The sequence below is a fragment of the Echiichthys vipera genome (genome assembly GCF_963691815.1).
Source record: "Echiichthys vipera genome assembly, chromosome: 11".
NCBI classification, from domain to species: Eukaryota; Metazoa; Chordata; class Actinopteri; order Perciformes; family Trachinidae; genus Echiichthys; species Echiichthys vipera.
In genome coordinates, this window is record NC_139836.1 from 7,662,507 (window position 1) to 7,681,521 (window position 19,015).

The window sequence follows — 19,015 nt, forward strand, 5'->3', positions numbered from 1 at the left end:
GACCCAAAATGACTAAAATGTGATTCTTTGAGTTTGGGTGTCTTGTTCCAACGCAGACAGAGGGGGGGGGGGGGGCCTCTTACAGGTCTGTGCCCAAGGGCCCGTTGTCTCATAATCAGTCCATGGTTGTAGCCCACAAAGCCAGTTGAGGAGGTTTTGCATAGGGTTGGACGTAGTTTGTGCCCATTTATGCTCATTTTCATGCATGTGAAGGCAGATTTTACCCTCAAAAACAAGAGGGCCCAACAGCAGAGCTGCCCAGCCCCCAATCATACTTTCATTTTTTATTTCTCAACCTGGGAAACAGTTATTGACAAAACAATCTTGCCACAAGGTCTGTGTCGTAGCAGTGGCTCTGGAGCGTGAGGTTCACGCTGGTCTTCAGCACGAGGAGTTTGCCCAGTTGGGCCTACTTAAAATAGCATCTGACGAAACGATCAAAGTTCATTTAGTAGTTCATGTATTCAATTCAAATAATGTTAAGAACCTTTTTGGGGAACTATTTAATCACTAAATTTACTATAAAAATATCTTCTCAGTGGTATCTGGCAAAGACAAATGCAACAATGTAAAAATACATGTAACAAAAAACGCAGACAACGGCATAGTTTTAGGGGTTTAATGGGTTTCGGTACAGATTCATTTAAAAGGAAGTGATAAACACATACAAAAATACCCTTTCAATACATTTTAGAAACAAACATCTAAATGAACTGTTTTGTTAAATGTTTCCGAACAGCAAAACATGAGTTGTCTGAAACAGAGTGGTGCAGATTTAATTCGAGAGACCTACCTGCAATGACTGCTATTAAAAAAAAAAAAAAGTCACATGGTACAAATATGCAAATATAAATAAAGTGATAAGAAAACCCCCGATAATGAAGAATATGCCTTTTGAAAAACTGTTCTCTGTACATTTATTTGGGGAAACAGATGCTGGAAAAAGAGCGTGTCCCTGTGTCTCTCTACCTGCTCTGAAGAAGGGGGGGGGGGGGGGGGGGGGGGTGCCTCGTCAGCATCACTTTATATTTTGTTGTATACATATATCTTCTGCTGAAACCAGTCATTCAGTATCAGACCATAAAAGATGGAAGGTTGGGGCCTAAGGCAGGAAAAAAGGCTGTCCCTACCCCCCTCACCCCACCTGTGGCCTCAGGAGATGCCTTTTTAAGAACCTCCACAGGAGGCGCGGAGGGTCAACACCCAAAACGAAGGGAATTCCGTCTCTCTCCAACACAAACGTCTATGCGTGGGCACTCACACACGCGCACTCTCACAAACAGTCAACCGTATATGCACGCGGACGTACACAAACCAACACAACTCGTCAAAAAGCTTCAAACCATTTTTTTCTCCTTCCACAAAGCACCACAAACTCATTCATGGACAGAAACAACCAGGACTTCGCTTCATCGGCTTCTCTAGCAAACAGACCACGGTGAACTGGTGGGGGTGTGGGGGGGTGGTGTCGAGCCATACGAATGGATCCTTTTTTTGTCTTTAGCCCTCCTGATGGACTAGAGATTCATTTTTAGGTGTCAGACAATCATAGGTACGCACACAAAACTGGATATTCAAACCCTTTCTCGTGACCGTCTAAACTGACCAGCACTCACTTTCGGACATTCAGGGCTTGAACACACCAGGGGAAATTAAGCGGTAAACGCGTCAACCTTTTCTTTGAATCCAAGACGTAAAAAACAGGCGTGACACTTTGACACTGAAGCTACACTAAACAGAGGGATTAGCGTGGCATTATTGATATGGTTCGTCGCATGTTCTGTACCAACCCTTCCAGTAAATGGAACGCTGCAGACACAATGTTATCACTTCCAGAAAAGGCCTGACGTTTCCTGTTGTCGCAAGAGTGATTTTCTTGCTCTCACCGGCACCTGAGAAGCACGGGTGTCACTGGGTGTCTATCGTCACCTACACACTGCAAGTCCAATACCAACCTGGAGTCCTCCTCGGGTAGTGGTGGTGGTCCAAAGAGTCGTGGTTGTGAATCCTGTCATATCCAAGCACCCCTCAATAAAGCCTCCCTGACACTGTATCCAAACCTATACAATGTTTACAAAAGAAAAATCCAGGGCTGGAGACTATTTTTTTTTTTTTTGGACAAGCAATAGAGAAAAAGAAAATATTACAATTTTTTAAACTTTTTTTTTCCATTTTTAGATAAAACTACAATAGAATAGGTCAAAAGACTTGACAGCGATCTTTTGCTTTTTTTTTTAAGACAAAAAAAAAAAAGTTATGTACATCAACATTTACTGTACAGGTTTCTGTTTGGGAGAAAAAGAAAAGAAAAAAGAAATCAGCACACCAGAAGTGTCGATAAATGTTCTGGTCTGTTTTAAAACATGTTAACCGGCAAAAAGGGAAAATGAAAAGAACCGCTCATTTTCCATCTGCACTGTGTACATTTTTAAACAGTGAGCGAGGAGACGAGTAAAAAACAAAAAACTGCCACTTTAGCTCTCGGATGTCGGATATCTCTGTGACTGTTGCGGTAAAAGCCCTCTGGCTGTGATGGTGACAGAGGGCGCTCACAACGTCTGCTTTAACCAAATCACCTAGCCACTGGCAAATCTGTAATCTTGGAAGATTTGTGGAGAGGTGTCTGTCCTGCTTCTTCACACTTGAGATTGACTGACCTGAACACACTCCCTGCCTCTGTGTGAAGTCATCTTCTCTGTGTTTGACTTGCCTGTAAAGTCCCAACTCTCTCTGTGTGTGTATATAAATCCAGTCTATAGTTGTGTGCTCAAGCTATGTGGATTCTGGCCTTTTCTGTTTCTTTCAGCCTCTTGGCCTGCTCCTCCAGAGAGGGGGAGTGGGATCTCTTGCCGGCCGCTCCGTTCAGTGGGTCGGCTCCTCGGCTCACTAATGTGGGGATGGAGCTCCCGACGGGGGGCGGCGTGTGTTTGGATGCCACGTGTTCTACAGAGAGAAAGAGAAGGGCAAAAACAGTGTTCATTTTGAAGCCTGATTTTGATTTAGGTTAAGTCTATGGTCTATTTTTAGAGCAAAGGTGGAAAGGGTTAACGCAAAGTCTGCTAATCACGCAAGGCCGAAGGCTGACTCCCTGCTCGAGGTCTGACCCGGTGCTGACGTTGGCCACCAGTCTACTCCAGCGCTTGGGTTTGGGCTGGCTGAATCAGTTGCTACAGCGGCTAACTGGATGCCAATCTGTGCTCCCTGTGAAGTAGACGTCTCCTAGCGGAGGGGAGTGAGCTGGAGGGACTGGGGGTGTGATAGCTAGGTGAATCTTGTCTCATTTGTGGTCTGATAAACATTAAGTTCATTTTCCAAGCTACTGTAGCTGTCAGATTTTGTGTGATTTCCATGGGAACGCAGAGGTCGAGGCTTTCATCCCCGTTTGTCACTCTTCCTGAGGAGAAAGTGCTGTAAGTGCAATGATTATTTGGTTGTCATGACTTAAAGTGTGATTGACGTCCTATCACTGTTCCAGTCGCTCGTCCTCAGAGTTTCAGAATTGTGACTTTCAATACATTTCATAAAATTAAGTGGCAAGTGGCAAAATGTATATAAGGAAACTCTGTTCGGTTTACCCTTGTCACATTTGAGTCATTTGATTTAAAGTCTACTTTTAAATCAATCAAACTTTAGTCTTATTCTGCTTTTCTAATTCTGTCCCAATCTTTGATTCGACATCCGTGGCTGTTTGGATTAATCCACTCGTTCACTAAAACGCTATTTATCCAGGTTTAACTTAAGAGAAGCAGCTAAGTGTTATATAATTAAATAATAATAATTAAAAAAAAAGACACCTGACAGCCGAAAATTACTCACTCCTACTGACAGCCTTTAAATACCAAAACCAGCTGACTGAAAGTACATGCTGTATGGATGGTGTTAATGTAACTCTAGCTTACATAAAAAAAACATTGTAGGGTTGACTACTGGTTCTTTCACATAATTACACAATGAGATGTCTGATCAATAATCAGCAGTGATGTGGATATAATGACTAAGAGTTTAAAGGGTAAAGAACATTCTGGTCAGTCAAAGACATTAAATCGACGTACTGTAATGCAGCCTTCAAAATGAGGAAAAAATTAGATATGACATCCAAAATCTAAGACGATCCTATCACAATATCGATATATTTCCTAGACCTAGAGGAAATGTGTAAAATATATTAGGTATGTCAATTTCAAAATCTGCTCTATGCCTAAATCAGGTATGGTGTCTGTTTTGGACACCAGCTGTTTGGTTGTGGTTTTGAATCTTTGATGGGAATATGGACTCATTTAGTCCATAAATCTGTTAGCTAGCATGCAGATACATGATATCACTGTTCTGCAGATTATTAGTACAACAGGTCAGGCTGCTAAATCAACTGTTGAAGAGGAGATCGTTTTAGGTGGTAGCAGGTATTGTTTATCATTCAGTACGATTTTGCGTTACTGTTCATTATACGGAGGTGCGTGTTTAATTGTGCTTTAGAAGGTAACTGCCATGAAACAATCAGAAAATAACTTTTTATTCCTCTGATTCAGTGCCTTGTCCTCGCTAGCGCTGCTCCCTCTCTAGCTTGCTTGACCACCGCTGCTCGTGCTCTCTCTCTTTCTCATGGCTTGTAGGGGAGTACGGGGACCAACTTTGAATGCTGCGTTTGCGAACACAAACTGACAAAAAAAACGTTAGGCTGCATATTATACTTTTAAGACGGGCAGCTAAGATGTTAGACAGTCGTTATCAGTGGTTTCCTTATATTTATCATCTAGGAAAAAAGGTGGTCAACTAATATTTTTCCACACTGGACGAAAACAAATAAATGAGTGATGAGCACCTTAATGAATGATGCAAACTGTTAATTCAGCTGCTGGGTAATTGACTGAAAAAGCAATTATACACTCACTAGAGCCAATGACAGGAATGGACATGCCCTTTTCTTCGCTGACAGGAGGAGGAGCGTCAGTGGTGAGCGTGCTCTCAAACACTGGGGGCTTGGGAGGTGTGATGCTACATTAAATTGAAACAGACAGGCCGACATAGACAAAGTTTAAAAGTTAGAAAGAAACCAGCAGTTGCAATTGCTGCCATGGTGCCGGGAAAACAGTTGAAGCTCACTTGTGGCGGTTGAGGGCCAGTTTAATGGAATTTTTCACGACACGACAACTGTTGCTGGCTGGGAGAGGCGAGGAGGCATCTGGCAGCTCCATGCTGGGAAGTCTCTGAGAAAGGAAACAAACATTAGAAATCACAACACATTCACTTGATTTAAAGTGATCGTATAGCTGCTATAACAGAAGCTGATGAGATCCAAAGAAGATGTTACCTGTGTTCTTGAGGTATCGATGGTTGGAATGGGCTTAGCCTTTGATCCAGAAAGGGGGGTCTAATTAATTAATACAATTAAGACAGAATGTGAACAACGTTCATATTGTTTCATTTGGCATTAAACAGTCAATGGGAGCAGGCAGAGTACATAACACCTACAGAATTGGGTCCATCTCCATGCGTGTCAGAGGATGGTGGATATGGCTCTTTAAACGTAGAGTCATCATTGGACACCACCTGCAGCGAGAACAGTAGTGTCACAGATCTGTCGCGACCACACCAAACATATTGAAAACACATAAATCCTGTTAACTCCAGCCCTCCTCACCTCTGTGTCTTTGTGCCTCTTGGCCAGGTCCTCTTGTGTAGGCGAGTGTGGTCTCTTGACAGGAGCTCCATTGATGCAGTCTTCAAGGCCATTGGGCTCCTCTCTGGGGCTACTGGTGGTGTTGGGCTGCACATCCTCGCTCGGTGGTGGGGTGCCAGAGCTGCTGGCTGGTGGGGAAGGAGGCTTCGCTTTAACCGCAGGCTCTGGAGCATTTGAAGGAGGCAAGCAAGAAGAAATTAGATCAGGCCATGCCACGTTTTTCACATCCATTTAGGGACATGCTTTCAACATAACACACCCTTTGTTTATTAATATTTTTATCGGGATTAGAGTTTGGTTGATAAAGTATACATATGCTGGTTAGGTGATGGGATTGTGCCTCTACTCTCTACAGCTTATTCTAGAGAAAAATGACTTTTCCACACTTAACATCTGTGCAAGTCAAAAAAAAAGAAAAATGACTCACTCGAACTAATGACAGGCATGGACATGCCCTGGTCTGCAGCAGCAGGAGCTACAGGAGGAGCTACAGCAGGAGCAGCAGCAGGAGCTGCAGCTGCGCTGGGCGCTGGGGAACCCTCGAGTATAAGCTGCTTGGGAGGGCTGACACTGCAAAATACAAAAAAGACAAAAAACATTGATTCAGCATTATATATTGGATTTGAGGCTCGTCATTGAAGATAAAATGCAAGTAATATCTTGCAAAAATGGGAAATGCATTAACATAGAACATCTGGGGAAAATGTAATGGAAACTACAATGCATCGGGTAAAACATACAGATAAAAATAAACTACACTAGAAGTGTAGTGGTGCATCATACCCGTCTTCAGTGTCAGACACAGGCTTAGAGGGTTTGCTGCTTGGGGAGCTAAAGGGAGTCCCCGAGTCTGTGTCTCTGGAACTGTCCAGGTGACTGCTGTCCAGAGAGAGCCGCTTAGAGTTCCCCCCGTTAGAGCTACGGTTCAACTCAGCTATGCTCTGCAGAAGAATAAACAGAGACAACGAGAGAAAAAACATGAAGTCAATAACCATGAAATGGATCAAAAATGATTAATGTTGTCCCGACATGCACAGGAAAACATCTCACCCTCTTCTTCTTCTGCACCAGTTCAGGAGGAAGGTACTGATGGAGCTGTTTCTTCTTCACGTGTGTTGCTTCAATCTTCATCCCATCCTTTAGCATGTTGATGTTGTTGGCTTGTCTGTACACTGCAGAGAATAACAAGTTGTGTCACGAGTCACTGACTACAAGTGAAACATTTGAACATTTGACTTTCTTGAAGTCATATTTTCAAAGGAATTGAGAAATGCTGTGATGAACCCAGGGAACTAAAGGTCATGTGTTGAGGTTACTTTATGGCTTACACTCCTGCAGATTGTCTCTGCGTACATATTTTCCTACAAACAACACTGTTTTTATTTTAACATGGTTAAACTGCCACTTACATTATTCATACAAGCTAGGGATAGAATATATATTAGTTATAAAATATCTGTATTATTCGTAAAAAAGGAAAGAGGCTGGACGTATTGGGAAAGTATTTTCTTTCGAGTCATCAGTTATATTGAATGTGATTAGGAAAAGAGTGTGGAATAATTTAATCAATTTTGTGGTGGTATCAGCTACCTTCAAGAATTGTATATACTTGCAGTGTACAGTGTAATAGTAAATACCCTGTGCTGTAGAAGTGTTTGACAAGGTTGTTCTGTGACCACTGACAGAGTGATATGACGGGACTTACCGGTGTCTGTAAAGGACTGGATGTCGTACGTCAGGTCAATGTTCACACTCTCTGCGTTCTCCACTTTTTTGAAGATGATCCCAATGAACCACATGGACACAAAGTCGTTCCTGTTACAGAAACACACAACATGAAAACAACAGTTAGTCATGTTTATTTTGAGCTGGTTTCAGACCGGAGGACAGAGATCAAGCCATATTCACAAATCAAAAGGCAACATTTAGGCAACCAATTACTCAAGGACAAAACAAGAAAAAGAAAGGGGTTCGATTAATGATAAGCAGGATTTGACTACACTAATTTAACTTTCCATTTCCAAGTCTGGATAAATCTGAACTCACTCGCTGCGGTTCTCCTTGGACCCAGGGAAGGACTGGGGGTTGACATGAGCCAGGGTGATGTACTCGTTCCTCTCCAGGTTTCCCACCAGAACGCGGATCTTTGACTCTACCAGACCAATCCTGAGGAAAAACATCAGGGTGTACTTACAGATGATAATACAAGTTCATCTACACAGTGCTGCAGTACGCTCAGTAGAGACACTAACCATTCTAAGTGGTTCTCTTCTGTGGAGGCGCTGGCGGTCAAAACGATGTAATGCCTGCAGCACAGAACAGAAAATCAGACAAAGTGTTGAGCAGCTAAACACAACAGACTCCTGCTAAGACTTATTAAATGCTTATACAAGGACTGGCAGCAGTATGGCAACATCGTCAAAAACGTCAAGATGACACAAGTGGAACATTAACTATGACCAGGGTTCCTACACATTTCCCAATTCAAATTTTCCAGACTTCTCAGAGGATTTTTCGGTCAATAATAAACATCCGAAAACCAATTGTTAGATGCTTATGTAAATAAATGGTTTTAAAATCCAACTTTTAACACGTATGTTAAATTCTGTATGCCAAGTAATTACAAGACATTTTTACCTGCGTATTGGAGCTCATATCAGTGAATAAACTCCAAACCAACATATGTTCAGTGCATAACATTTTAGTAAAGCTAAATGCTTAAAGAGTACAATTCATATCTGTGAACCTGCGACCCCTACAGACAGAAACAGTAGGGCTGGACAACTAACCAGAGAACTACAAAAAAATAAGTCTTTGCTTCATTGGCTTTAAGTTAGGGGAAACACACTTGTAAATAAATAAAGTAAAAGTAAATTTAAAAAATCATAAATCAAATGTAGAAATGTTAAAAAAAAAAAATCAATAAATGAGTCAGTCGCAAGATAACCATGGTAACTCGATCCCATTCTACAGCCAGCCTGATTAGTTTCATTTCATCTACAGGTCGGCTGTGTTGCGTTAGTAAACTTGTTTTGATTTGTATTTTTCAATAGATTATATTTTTAGAAAGTGAGATAATAGTCTGGAAACAACACAAACATTTTTCCATGCTCTTTTTCCCTTTTTCCAAACTTATCCGGACCCGGAAATTACACCATATGAATTTCAATTTTACAATTTTTCAATCACAAAAGGCCTAGGTAAGGGTGAAGCAGCAGCAACAACAGAAGATGGCAAAGGCAACAATCAGTTGTGGTACTTGTGTGGGAACTTTCATGAACAAAATCAGTTGACTAAGCTCTGACCACAGATAGGAGGAGTAAGAGTTTTAGTTTCAACTGCACAAATACAGTCACAACTGTTAATGTCACACAAACAGCACATTTCCGCTGCTAAGATTTGTAAACAAAATACAGCTTGCATGTTAAAGAATTGTGACTGATAATATATTTCAAAATATTTATTGAGAAACGGGCATCTTTGAGTTTTATTTCTCATGCTTTGGTGAATACAAATGTTCCATCAATCAATTATTTATCTGACAAAGTGAACACCTACTTGTATTTCTGGAAAAAGTTGGGTGGCTCAAAGAGTTTGGACCATTCTGCTTTTCCCTGAAGAATCTCATCTGTGACACTGAGGCCTGTTGATGCCACACATTTGGACAGACATATCAGGCTACACAATTCAACATTCAGAGCGACACTTTGAAAAAAAAAAAGGTTTGTAACAGATGTACTACGATTTTAAGAACGAGAGAAGCAGGTGATATACCGTATTTGAACTCCTCGCTCATGATGGTGCGTGTTGATGTGGAGACGTTGTACGTGGAGTTCTGCTGGGGATAGGCGGGGGTGATGATGGGCATCAGGTGGTATCTGTCAGATGGGTTCACCTAAAAACACGGCACAGGGACCCAACATTGGTTTCGCTGCACCAACACTTCAGCACACTCCACCCTGCAAACTGAGTGTGCAGGGCAACCTCTCATCCACACACTGAAAGACATAAAACCACATCCCAAGCCACTTTGGCTTGACATTTCCCTCATTTGCATTTTTTCCTCAATTGATGCGAGGAGGAAATCCATTGTGAAATGACACAGGCTTCCTTCTAAATCATCATGTGAAGGGGGGCTGTCAGTTACTGGTGAGGGCTGCACAGCTGGATCACAAAGCCACGGGCTGTAATGGAACAATAGCACTATATAGACAGATCGTGGCAAGACTCACCACTGTCATTTTAGCCATTTCATTTTAAAGTCCTCCGTGATAAAACATTATTATTTGAAACACAAGGCGTACATTGAGCCTTTAATATCAACTGCTTGACAATGCATGCATAACAAATGTATGTATGTATTTAAACTGCTCAGTTAAACCACAATTTAATTTGTATATTCTAATATATAATATATTTACATTGGATACCAGCCATTCGATGACCTTGTTCAGGTTTTCTGTGTTTAAAAAAGAGGGACTATGTAAAAAATGCCGACCTTATTCTGAAAAACTCCACGTCATTAATTTCTGATAGCAGAAAAGCCTTTACTGTGCAGTTATTTGTTTCTGCACTACATCTTGTTTGTCCTTTTTCCAGATTATGATGGGCACGTCTAATAGTAAACAGAAATACGTATGGTATCCTAAACATTTGGAAAATTAGGAATTGTATCTAAAAATATACTTTTTGCCCAATGCAGGGTGATTGTTGGCCGTACTGTGACTGAACAGAAGCGACACCAATAGATAAAAAAAAGTGTTTATTGCTGAAGGGACACAACAAACATGACATCAATTACAACAGCTAGAATGATAAAGCTATGGACCAATTCCTTTGGCATAAATAAATGTATGATATAATTAATAAAAAAACTGTAGAAGAAAAAAACTCAAGTCAAAACAAATATGAGAGCCCTGGCCAAGAGGGAAGATTCAAAGTCTGAAAGAAGAGTGTGTAAAGGTGTCCTTAACAAATATTCCTCTGTTCACACAGGTGTTTGACTGCAGTGTTGTAATGAGTTAAACACAAAGGTCAGACCTGTTTTGCTATTCAGTTGCTAATGCATTTTTACTGAAGGGGTGTGTCTGTCTGATAAAAAGACGTCCACGTGGGAAGTCTTCCTTGCTCCAAGCTGCTCTGGGAAGCCTCCTCCGAGCACAGTTAAGAGCATTGGAACTCATGACAGAGGACCCGATCAATTTCCAGGTCACATGAGGACAGAGGAATGAGGAGACATGAAATAAGAGAAAATAAATGTACCTATACTCTGTTGAGCTAACTTTTAAACACCAACAAACTCACAATTAAGCAAATTAACTCTGTCCAGATAGCGTTCCCTGTGTTTACACAGCAAAACACACAGAAAATGGAAGCACATCATTGACGTGGAAATAAAACACTGGTGTGATACTCACTCGAGGATCCCACACGGGTAAATTTAGATTACTGTCCTCCGGCTGTTTCAATAGCACAGGATTTGGCCACTCCCTGTAGGATGGAAACAACAATGAAGGAAAATGTGTGAATACTGAAACAAGGCGTTGCACGGGGCTGTGAAATGCTGCCATCAAGTGGAACGGGCCAAATATGATGCACTGAGAGCTAAACACTCACCATTTGGAAAACACCAAGAAGAACTTGTGGACCAGCGTAGCAGCGACAGCGTTAGGGTAGAGCTGGCAGGTCCTGGCCACCAACATGGCCCATGACACTCCACCCAAAAACCCCAGCATATTGGAGTAGATGCCACGACCTGCATGCGGAGTGCAGTACAACAAGGCAGAGACAACTTCTAAATATTCTCTATACACAAATGCGTACTTTTGAGAGCGTTTATATATTTGATATACCGGTAGTAGCTTTTCAAGAAATCAGACAGACAAAAAGTAAATATTAAAGTGAATCCGACATTACAAGAACATTTGATTACACGTACGTTTTGCCCAGAGTTTGATGGCCCTCAGTGTCAGTCTGAAGTTCTCTTTGTTTGGCACCAGGTACAGAATTTCATCAGTCACCCGACAGCCTGTAAGACAAAACAACAGAAACCTAAAATGCTGCACGAAAAGTATTAGACTTTTACAGTAAATGCGTAACTTCACAGTAAGAGAAGGTTCATGTTCCAGATGAAAACAAACTTCTGTGGTTTCGATCAATATACCTGCCAGAACTAGCAGCAGCACATATGATGCACTATAACATTATTCTATACTCCTACTTTAAATCAAATTCCAGTCTGGAAACAGCGCCGGCATCAGGCCTCAAGTCAATATCATCACTTCTCTACTGTATGTACAAGCCAACAGAGGCAATGTAGCCTACCGTTAAGGCTGCGGATACACCGGATGTCCAAGTTTCTCAGGATGGAGTCTCCCCTCAGGTCCAAGTTGTCTGGAATGGACTGTAAGGCCAGTCTGGCAAAAAGCAGGTCAATCTGCACACACAAAGGTAGAAAAGTTTAAACCATTCCCACATATCCATCATCTGGAGAAGCAGGGGGGCACACAAATACATTACACAGTTAAAAAACTAGGTAAAACAAAATGCTTTTTTTCATAGTCTGACCTAGGGCTGGGCAATATCTTATATCCTGATATAGGCCATTTCATATCTTGATGACAATATACAGTAAGTGTTAATTTTTCTCTCTCTAGAATTTCAACATGTCACAGCCTTTCTTAATGCAGTGAAAAAGTACTTATTTGTCAAGTATTTACACAGGAATGTACAATAATAGACTTTACCATGGGGTTATTTCACGTTGACAATTAATTCATGAAATTACCAGAAAAAAATAAATATATATATATAAATATTAACACTTACTGTGCACAATGCACACAAATGTGACGTAAAAACAAAACCACATCTTTAAATGATGATTCCTCATTATGTGTGCCCTTTATTATCAATTTAGAGGACGTAATAGTATATCACAATATATGATTTAATCACAATATATTTTGATTGGAAGACAACTTACACGCAGATCTAGGTCAAACTCTTTCTTGTGGGAATGACAAGCAAGTTCAAAAAAGTATGGTACAGTGGAATGGGCTTTTAAATGATTCTGAAATGTTGATAAAAACGAGGGGGAAACGGGCCATACCAACATACGGTATGTAGGCAACACACATCACTTGGATCCCAAAGTGACTTACCTCTATTCCATCAAATTTGAATTTTATCACCGGCACAAAGGCGTCCTCGACAGCCTAGAGAAAGCACCCAAAGACACAATATCACCGACACATCTAAGACAAGGCAAAGTCACAAAGCTAAATGACATCATGAAAAACATGATACAGACTTCAATGAGGGTGGGTTCAAATTCAGAAAACATGAGCATTGTGTAGAATGTCAGTGTCACCTATGGATGTCTTTTGTCATTTAAATTTAACGGGTTCCCATACAAAAGTTGGGATCTATAAAAACAACGTCAATGTGTGCACCACCTCTAACTAAACTGCGTCATGCGTTCAAACCTTTTGGGGACATAATGATGCCCATTACACATTCAATTGTTTTACTTCCGCCTCCACCTTAAGATCTGACCGCTTAATTTAAGGTACTGTCCTGTTTGATGAACTTGCATTTTTCTTTTGTTTGTGACCCCGCTGCTGTAGCTACCAAACAATTTGTTCTTTCCAACGTCGACGTAAACCACATGCACCTTGATATCTGTCTGAAAAATCCTTTGATTGACCTTTTATGGTGGGTGTGAATGAATGTGGGTGTGTAGTGGGCGGGATATGAGGCCGGTGCATGTGCACACATTTGCAGGTGGACTGTGATTTACAAAGGGAACATTGCCTGCAGGTGTGCATACATTTGATTGATTTTTGCCGCAAATCATTTTTGGCTTTTGTGCACACTTTTAGGCAACACTGAGACATCGCCAGGTATTTACAGAAACAAATATACCCCCCCCCCCTCCCACACACACACACACACACAAACTCCGTTTTCAATAATATCGTTGTACACACCAGGTCACTGTCAAAAAAGTTCTCATTTGCATTAACCCACATAAGTAACCCACATTGAGTTCCACCTGCTGTTACTGGTGGCTTGTGCCATCGAACAGCACCAGATGGCATTAGAAAATCTAGCAATTGTACGTGGAAGTGTTTGAGGAAGATGCTATAAAACAAAAACTGGATTTGAAACGCTTTAATCTGGATCTCTAAGAGTCACTGATCAATTCAGCACAGATGTAGGGATTTCTTCGTTGCTTCTATATCCCTTAAAACACACCTTTGCAGTTGTCGGGTTACGTTAAGTGACTCACCCAGAACTAGGAGCTTTATCTCTCCAGTGTCAGTTGTGCTGCTAGGTAATATCAAGCTGATGCTATAATACCCCGCTATCATAATCACTTTCTCTCTTAAAAGCATCCATAATGATCAGTAGCCATAGAAACTGTACACATAGGACTCACACATGGCGCTAATGTTTTTTGTGTCGCATACTGTGACGTCAGGGGACCTAAAATTCGGTTTCACCCAGAACACAGGCAAACACGAGAAACGTAGTTTTTACAAATCTCCACTTTAGCCAGAGTTTTCAGACATGATTGTTTACCGTGATAAAAACTCTGTTTTGGTGTAAATTAAAGGCCAAACCGCTTAAAAATATATGCATTTTTCCTACGTGTAGACGGGGCCTTAGTATGGATTCTACACGTTTTTTTTAAATGAGGCCTCTGGGCTTCAGTTTTCAACTAAATGATCAGCCTCAACTCAAGGATCAAACAGAGACTTCCTTCAGTGAGACTTAGCCAGACATGCCACAGAAACTTACCCTCAGGTCTTTGATCTCTTCGTGCTGTTTGAATTTCTCAAAGAAAGACTGGAAAAAGTCACTTCTCTCTACATGCCGCGGAGCCACACATAAGGCATCAATATCAGCTCCTGGAAAAGACAGTTACCTTTAGCATTGTAATCTGTGTTGACTAGTTGGTTAAATGTCTTCAATAACAACCAGATAGGTTCACTAAACAAGGTTACTGCATTTAAGGCTAAAGAGAGTTCATGTTATAAAACATCAACAATAATCAACAAGTAGAGCAGCTAAAGTGAAGTTCTGCAAAGTTCCAATATTGTTTTCTGTAACTGTCCGACTGACAATCCCTGGCCCTGCTATCTTCATTCACAGCTCACCAAAAGTTAAGGGTTTAAATGTATTTTTAACAAAAAGCACAAAGAGCTCTAGAACATCTAAGCACTGATGACCTCTAGTGAACCCTGTAAAACAGGCAGTGAAAATGAAAAAAAAAAAAAAAAATGCATTAGTTTGAAAGGCTTGTTAAGACTAGAGAGTACAAAACTTACATCTGATGTCCTGAATTCAGATAGTGGGGTCTCAAGTATTATTTTTTGGTATGTAATGTGAAAAATATAGTTATGATTCTACAATAAATGAATTATTAAATGCTGAACAAATGGCTGTCGGTACACAACTAGGTAAAGGGATTGATAACTTTTGCACACCAACGTTTTAGGTGTTCCATTTTGTTGCTTAGTAGTAGGGTTACGATAGCACACAAAATACAAAGATTCAAATGCAGTTTTCAACCAACAGCAAACAATGTGCAACCAGTGAAAGGGCTTTTTTTTTCTTCTTTCCCAAAATGGCTCAGCTCACTAAACTGGCCTGGACTTACTGTATCTGTAGATATTGTTATTATTCTCTGCAGTTCACTTGTTCATATTTTGATATGTAGAGGTTTGACTGATTGAATGGAACATAATGTGGCCATTTCCACATCACATCTATCCAGAAGTGCAACCGTTTCTTACAATACAAAATATTGAAAATTCACAAGGGGTCATACAGTATAGCTGATATCAACTGAAGAATAACATGAATCACCATCAGCAATGTTGCAAATAGGCTTGGAACGTTCTTACTCAGAGTCATGGAAAAACGCTGTATAGTTTGATGATATTTCAAAAATAAGTGGAATTTACTTGTGTTTTTGTGTATAACAAGGAGGTACTCTGATCACATCCCACTAAAGCGTTCAGTCTATAGTAAGCCAATGTTTACACAGCTTTCAGACCTCAAAACTAGTCTTTTCAAAAACACTATCAATAGGAGAGGAATTTGACAATGGCAGCCTCGTGCTTTAGTGTGGTCAGGGTGAACTGAGCTTTTCAAAAACAATGAGATACAGCTGCTTAGATAGGGCCGAGAGCTGTGTCACAGTAACGCTCCGTACTTATTTTTGCTTCTTTTTAATGCCAATATAGACAAGCACACAGTATATGTGTTTAAAGTGTAATGTTGTGAGACAACTTCCCAGCATAAAATAGTGATTTGATTGATGTCGTTGGAATGACAAAGACATACCTTTTGTGTGCACTCCAAGTCTGTATGAACCAAATGTAAATATCTTGCCCCCAACACAGCTTATAGCTGACGGTGGGAGGTTCTGTAGGAGAGAAACAAACCGTGAAATCACTATGACGTTTCTTTCTCTTTAGGACACAATAGATAACTCAAGTGTCTCTGATCTGATAGTCACCATTTATGACTTCATAAGACATCATCAGCTTTAAACACAACAGAACTCACCTTTAATTCACTGATTTCTGCGATCCATTCTTTAACAAAGTTATTTAACTTCCCAAGAACTGCAAGTCTGAAAGGAGATGCAAGATTTAGTGGGAACGTCATTTAAAATCTAGCCCCTTTACTAAACGTATAATGATATTGAAAATTATACACCTCACATTTGTAAATTCAGTCGCAAATATGTTCTTTCAACCATATGTATACTTACATGTACGGTACTCATAACAATAAGTGCTACCTTTGAGAGGCTTAGAGGTTTCCATTTTTGTCAAGACTACCAGAGAAGTGTTGGTGCGTTAAGTGTACAAGTGATGCAAGGTATGCAGGGTTAGATTGCCCATAGCTGTGTTATGGTTCATATATAAAACAAAAAAATACTTTTCTTCACCTATGATTCAATTCCTCTTCATCTTCAAACACCCCAAAAGGTTTCATAGCATCACAGAGCTTCTTGGTGTACTGGTGATCTATTTCTCTTGGTGGTGCAAGGCTAATGGCAGAGGTGATGCCATAGTGTTTCTGAGGCTGCTGCCCACCAGGCATGGTGCTGCTGGGGAAACAAGACATGGGAATAAGGCACAATACATGAAATGGCCACTACTATACTGGGGATTAAAATTAGAGAACTACTTGATTTATTCTGAAATATTTTTTATTGTTCAGAATTTGATAGAATACCTGCTGTGGCTATACCACTGCTTTTTTTGTTGTTTTTTTGATATAAAACAAAAACCTTCATTTTGTGAAAAATAAAAAACAGTGAGCAAATCTAGAGAACAGTGTTCATTGTGTCAGAAGAGAAGATTTCAACAATGTTTTCTTCTCTAGGATTCAAAAATGAACAGGAAGTGTAGAGCCCACAGCTTTGAATGACTTCAGCACATCTGCACCAACAGGACATCACTTGTTTCTCACTCTGCTCTGGTTTGATCTTGGTCCATTCTGACTCAGTCCCTTCCACAGCCAGTTTCAGAAACAAATACATTGAACAGATCCTTCGCTCTGTTTAGCACTGAACTGGCGAGCAACTCCAGCTGCAGTGTTGAACTGATTCCCAGTTGAGAGTCTTTTTATAATCCTGTCCTCTCGTGCACTCGTTTTACGTGGACAAGCCTTTTTGAGATTTATGAATCTGTGTCCCTGTACAGTTTCAATCTTCTTGAAATCACAGACTGTGAACACCCAACCTCTCTGATGGCTGAGAGGGTCATCCCTTTGGCCTTCATCTGGACAACCTGCTGTCTCAGGGTTTCAGTCACTTTAGAACTTCTGTCCTCTTTCAAGTAACCAGGAAAGTTGCCAGATAAATAGGGTGTGTCCAACAATTAAGTCAATTGTCACCAAGTGTCACATTAACACCAACAACTGGGAGGTATTTGAAAGTGTTCTCTAATTTTGCTTACTGCTTTTTTCACAAAATAAAGGTTTTTGTTAAAGAGCTTTGGTCATTTAAAAAAACATTCGAGTACAGCAGTGGTATAGCCACAGATGATATACTCCCAAATTCTTAACAATAAAAAATAATAGTTTGTCAGAATAAATCAAGTATTACTAACTTGTTTTCTAATTTTGATCTTCAGTGTATATAACAGTGAACACAAGTAATTTGTTTTAATGTCATGGTTTCTCAAACACGTGCTTAAATAATGAACAAGATTACCACGTTAAAGCGAAGACACCAACCAGCCACAGCCAAATGCTGTCAAGTGTTATGCTTGGCGAGTTTCTGTTCCTCTCTTCTATAATTACCGCGCACCTTTGCGTAAACACGCTACATGCTCTGACAGCAGTATGCTTCGTGTACATTTAACTTAAACAACAAGCGCATTAATGACCCCATACGTATGTGCAATAACACATGTTCAAAGTGAGTCAGTTAGTTTGCCAAGACTGAAGAAACGTGTTGAAATAAACTCGGTTACTATTGAAGCCTATGGCCGTTAGCAGAGAGGCTACAAACAGGCTGAAGCGCTAACAAACTGGCTAATTTAGCAAGTTAGCTAATGGTAGCTGGCTGCTACGGAAGAATTGGTATAAATAGTGACTCGCTTTCCGGTTGGACCAAATTAGGGGTTTGACATTTTCTCAAACAAGAACAAGTGAAAACCGTTCACTTTGTTGGGTAACTACGACGCGACCATGCCAAACAACAAACAAGCGAGCTCGCCAACACACGGCGGCAGCAGGCCTTGTGTGGTTGTTGTGACAGTTGGCTAACGTTAGCTGTTAGCCTATTCTTCAGGACTCTCTGAAACACCAATAAACACGGCCAGAAATGGACAATGTGCCACGTGCATGACGTACCTTGACATTTCTTTCATGACACTCTGCAAAGCTCGCGCTGTTTTTTCTGCCGTAAACCCGTAAAAAACTAAGAAAGTGAGCCAGTGGAAATGATAACAGCCTCGACCTGATTATAACAATGGTCACTTTAGAGAGCAGTTCAAACCTCCCACTGACCCGGAATCACTTCTTATAACATCAAGTGTTAGCGCCTAATCCTGAAGCAATATTCATATCTACTTCATTTACAAAACCCGCTGTTTTTTGGATGCTAACACCTGACACGCGTTTAATAGCGTAAGACTTTTTTTTATTATTCAAAACTACAAATGTAACGGCATTTGTCGCGACAACGGCTGCGCAGCACGCTGGGCGAGCAGGCGGTACTAGCCCCTCCTCTAAAGTGACGTCACCGCAGAGGCCCGATGACGCGGATGAGGGCAGCACAGGTCTCATAGCCAGACTGGATATGTA

The 19,015-nt window shown here is 40.7% G+C and overlaps 1 protein-coding gene across 5 annotated transcripts; it reads right to left on the reverse strand.

Annotated features, from left to right (window-relative positions):
- Positions 1–723: 723 nt before the first annotated feature.
- On the reverse strand, positions 724–18,773 carry papolg (poly(A) polymerase gamma; the record flags this gene model as incomplete). 5 transcript variants are annotated; one of them, XM_083923503.1, is made up of 24 exons in its annotated part: positions 18,563–18,773; positions 16,647–16,805; positions 16,259–16,325; positions 16,034–16,115; positions 14,483–14,592; positions 12,841–12,894; positions 12,002–12,113; positions 11,616–11,705; positions 11,294–11,432; positions 11,095–11,167; positions 9,452–9,572; positions 9,236–9,320; positions 7,930–7,983; positions 7,724–7,843; positions 7,383–7,492; positions 6,728–6,849; positions 6,461–6,618; positions 6,105–6,247; positions 5,639–5,841; positions 5,470–5,547; positions 5,309–5,368; positions 5,101–5,204; positions 4,889–4,992; positions 724–2,943 (listed from the first exon to the last, which is right to left on the reverse strand). In XM_083923503.1, the coding sequence occupies exons 1-24, from the start codon at positions 18,577–18,579 to the stop codon at positions 2,768–2,770; spliced, it is 2,541 nt and encodes an 846-aa protein (XP_083779629.1). In that variant the 5' UTR covers positions 18,580–18,773. The 5 variants fall into 5 exon arrangements, with proteins under 5 accessions (XP_083779629.1, XP_083779630.1, XP_083779628.1 ...); XM_083923504.1 differs by having other exon boundaries at positions 5,309–5,347; positions 16,647–16,808; XM_083923502.1 differs by having other exon boundaries at positions 16,647–16,808.
- Positions 18,774–19,015: the final 242 nt, after the last annotated feature.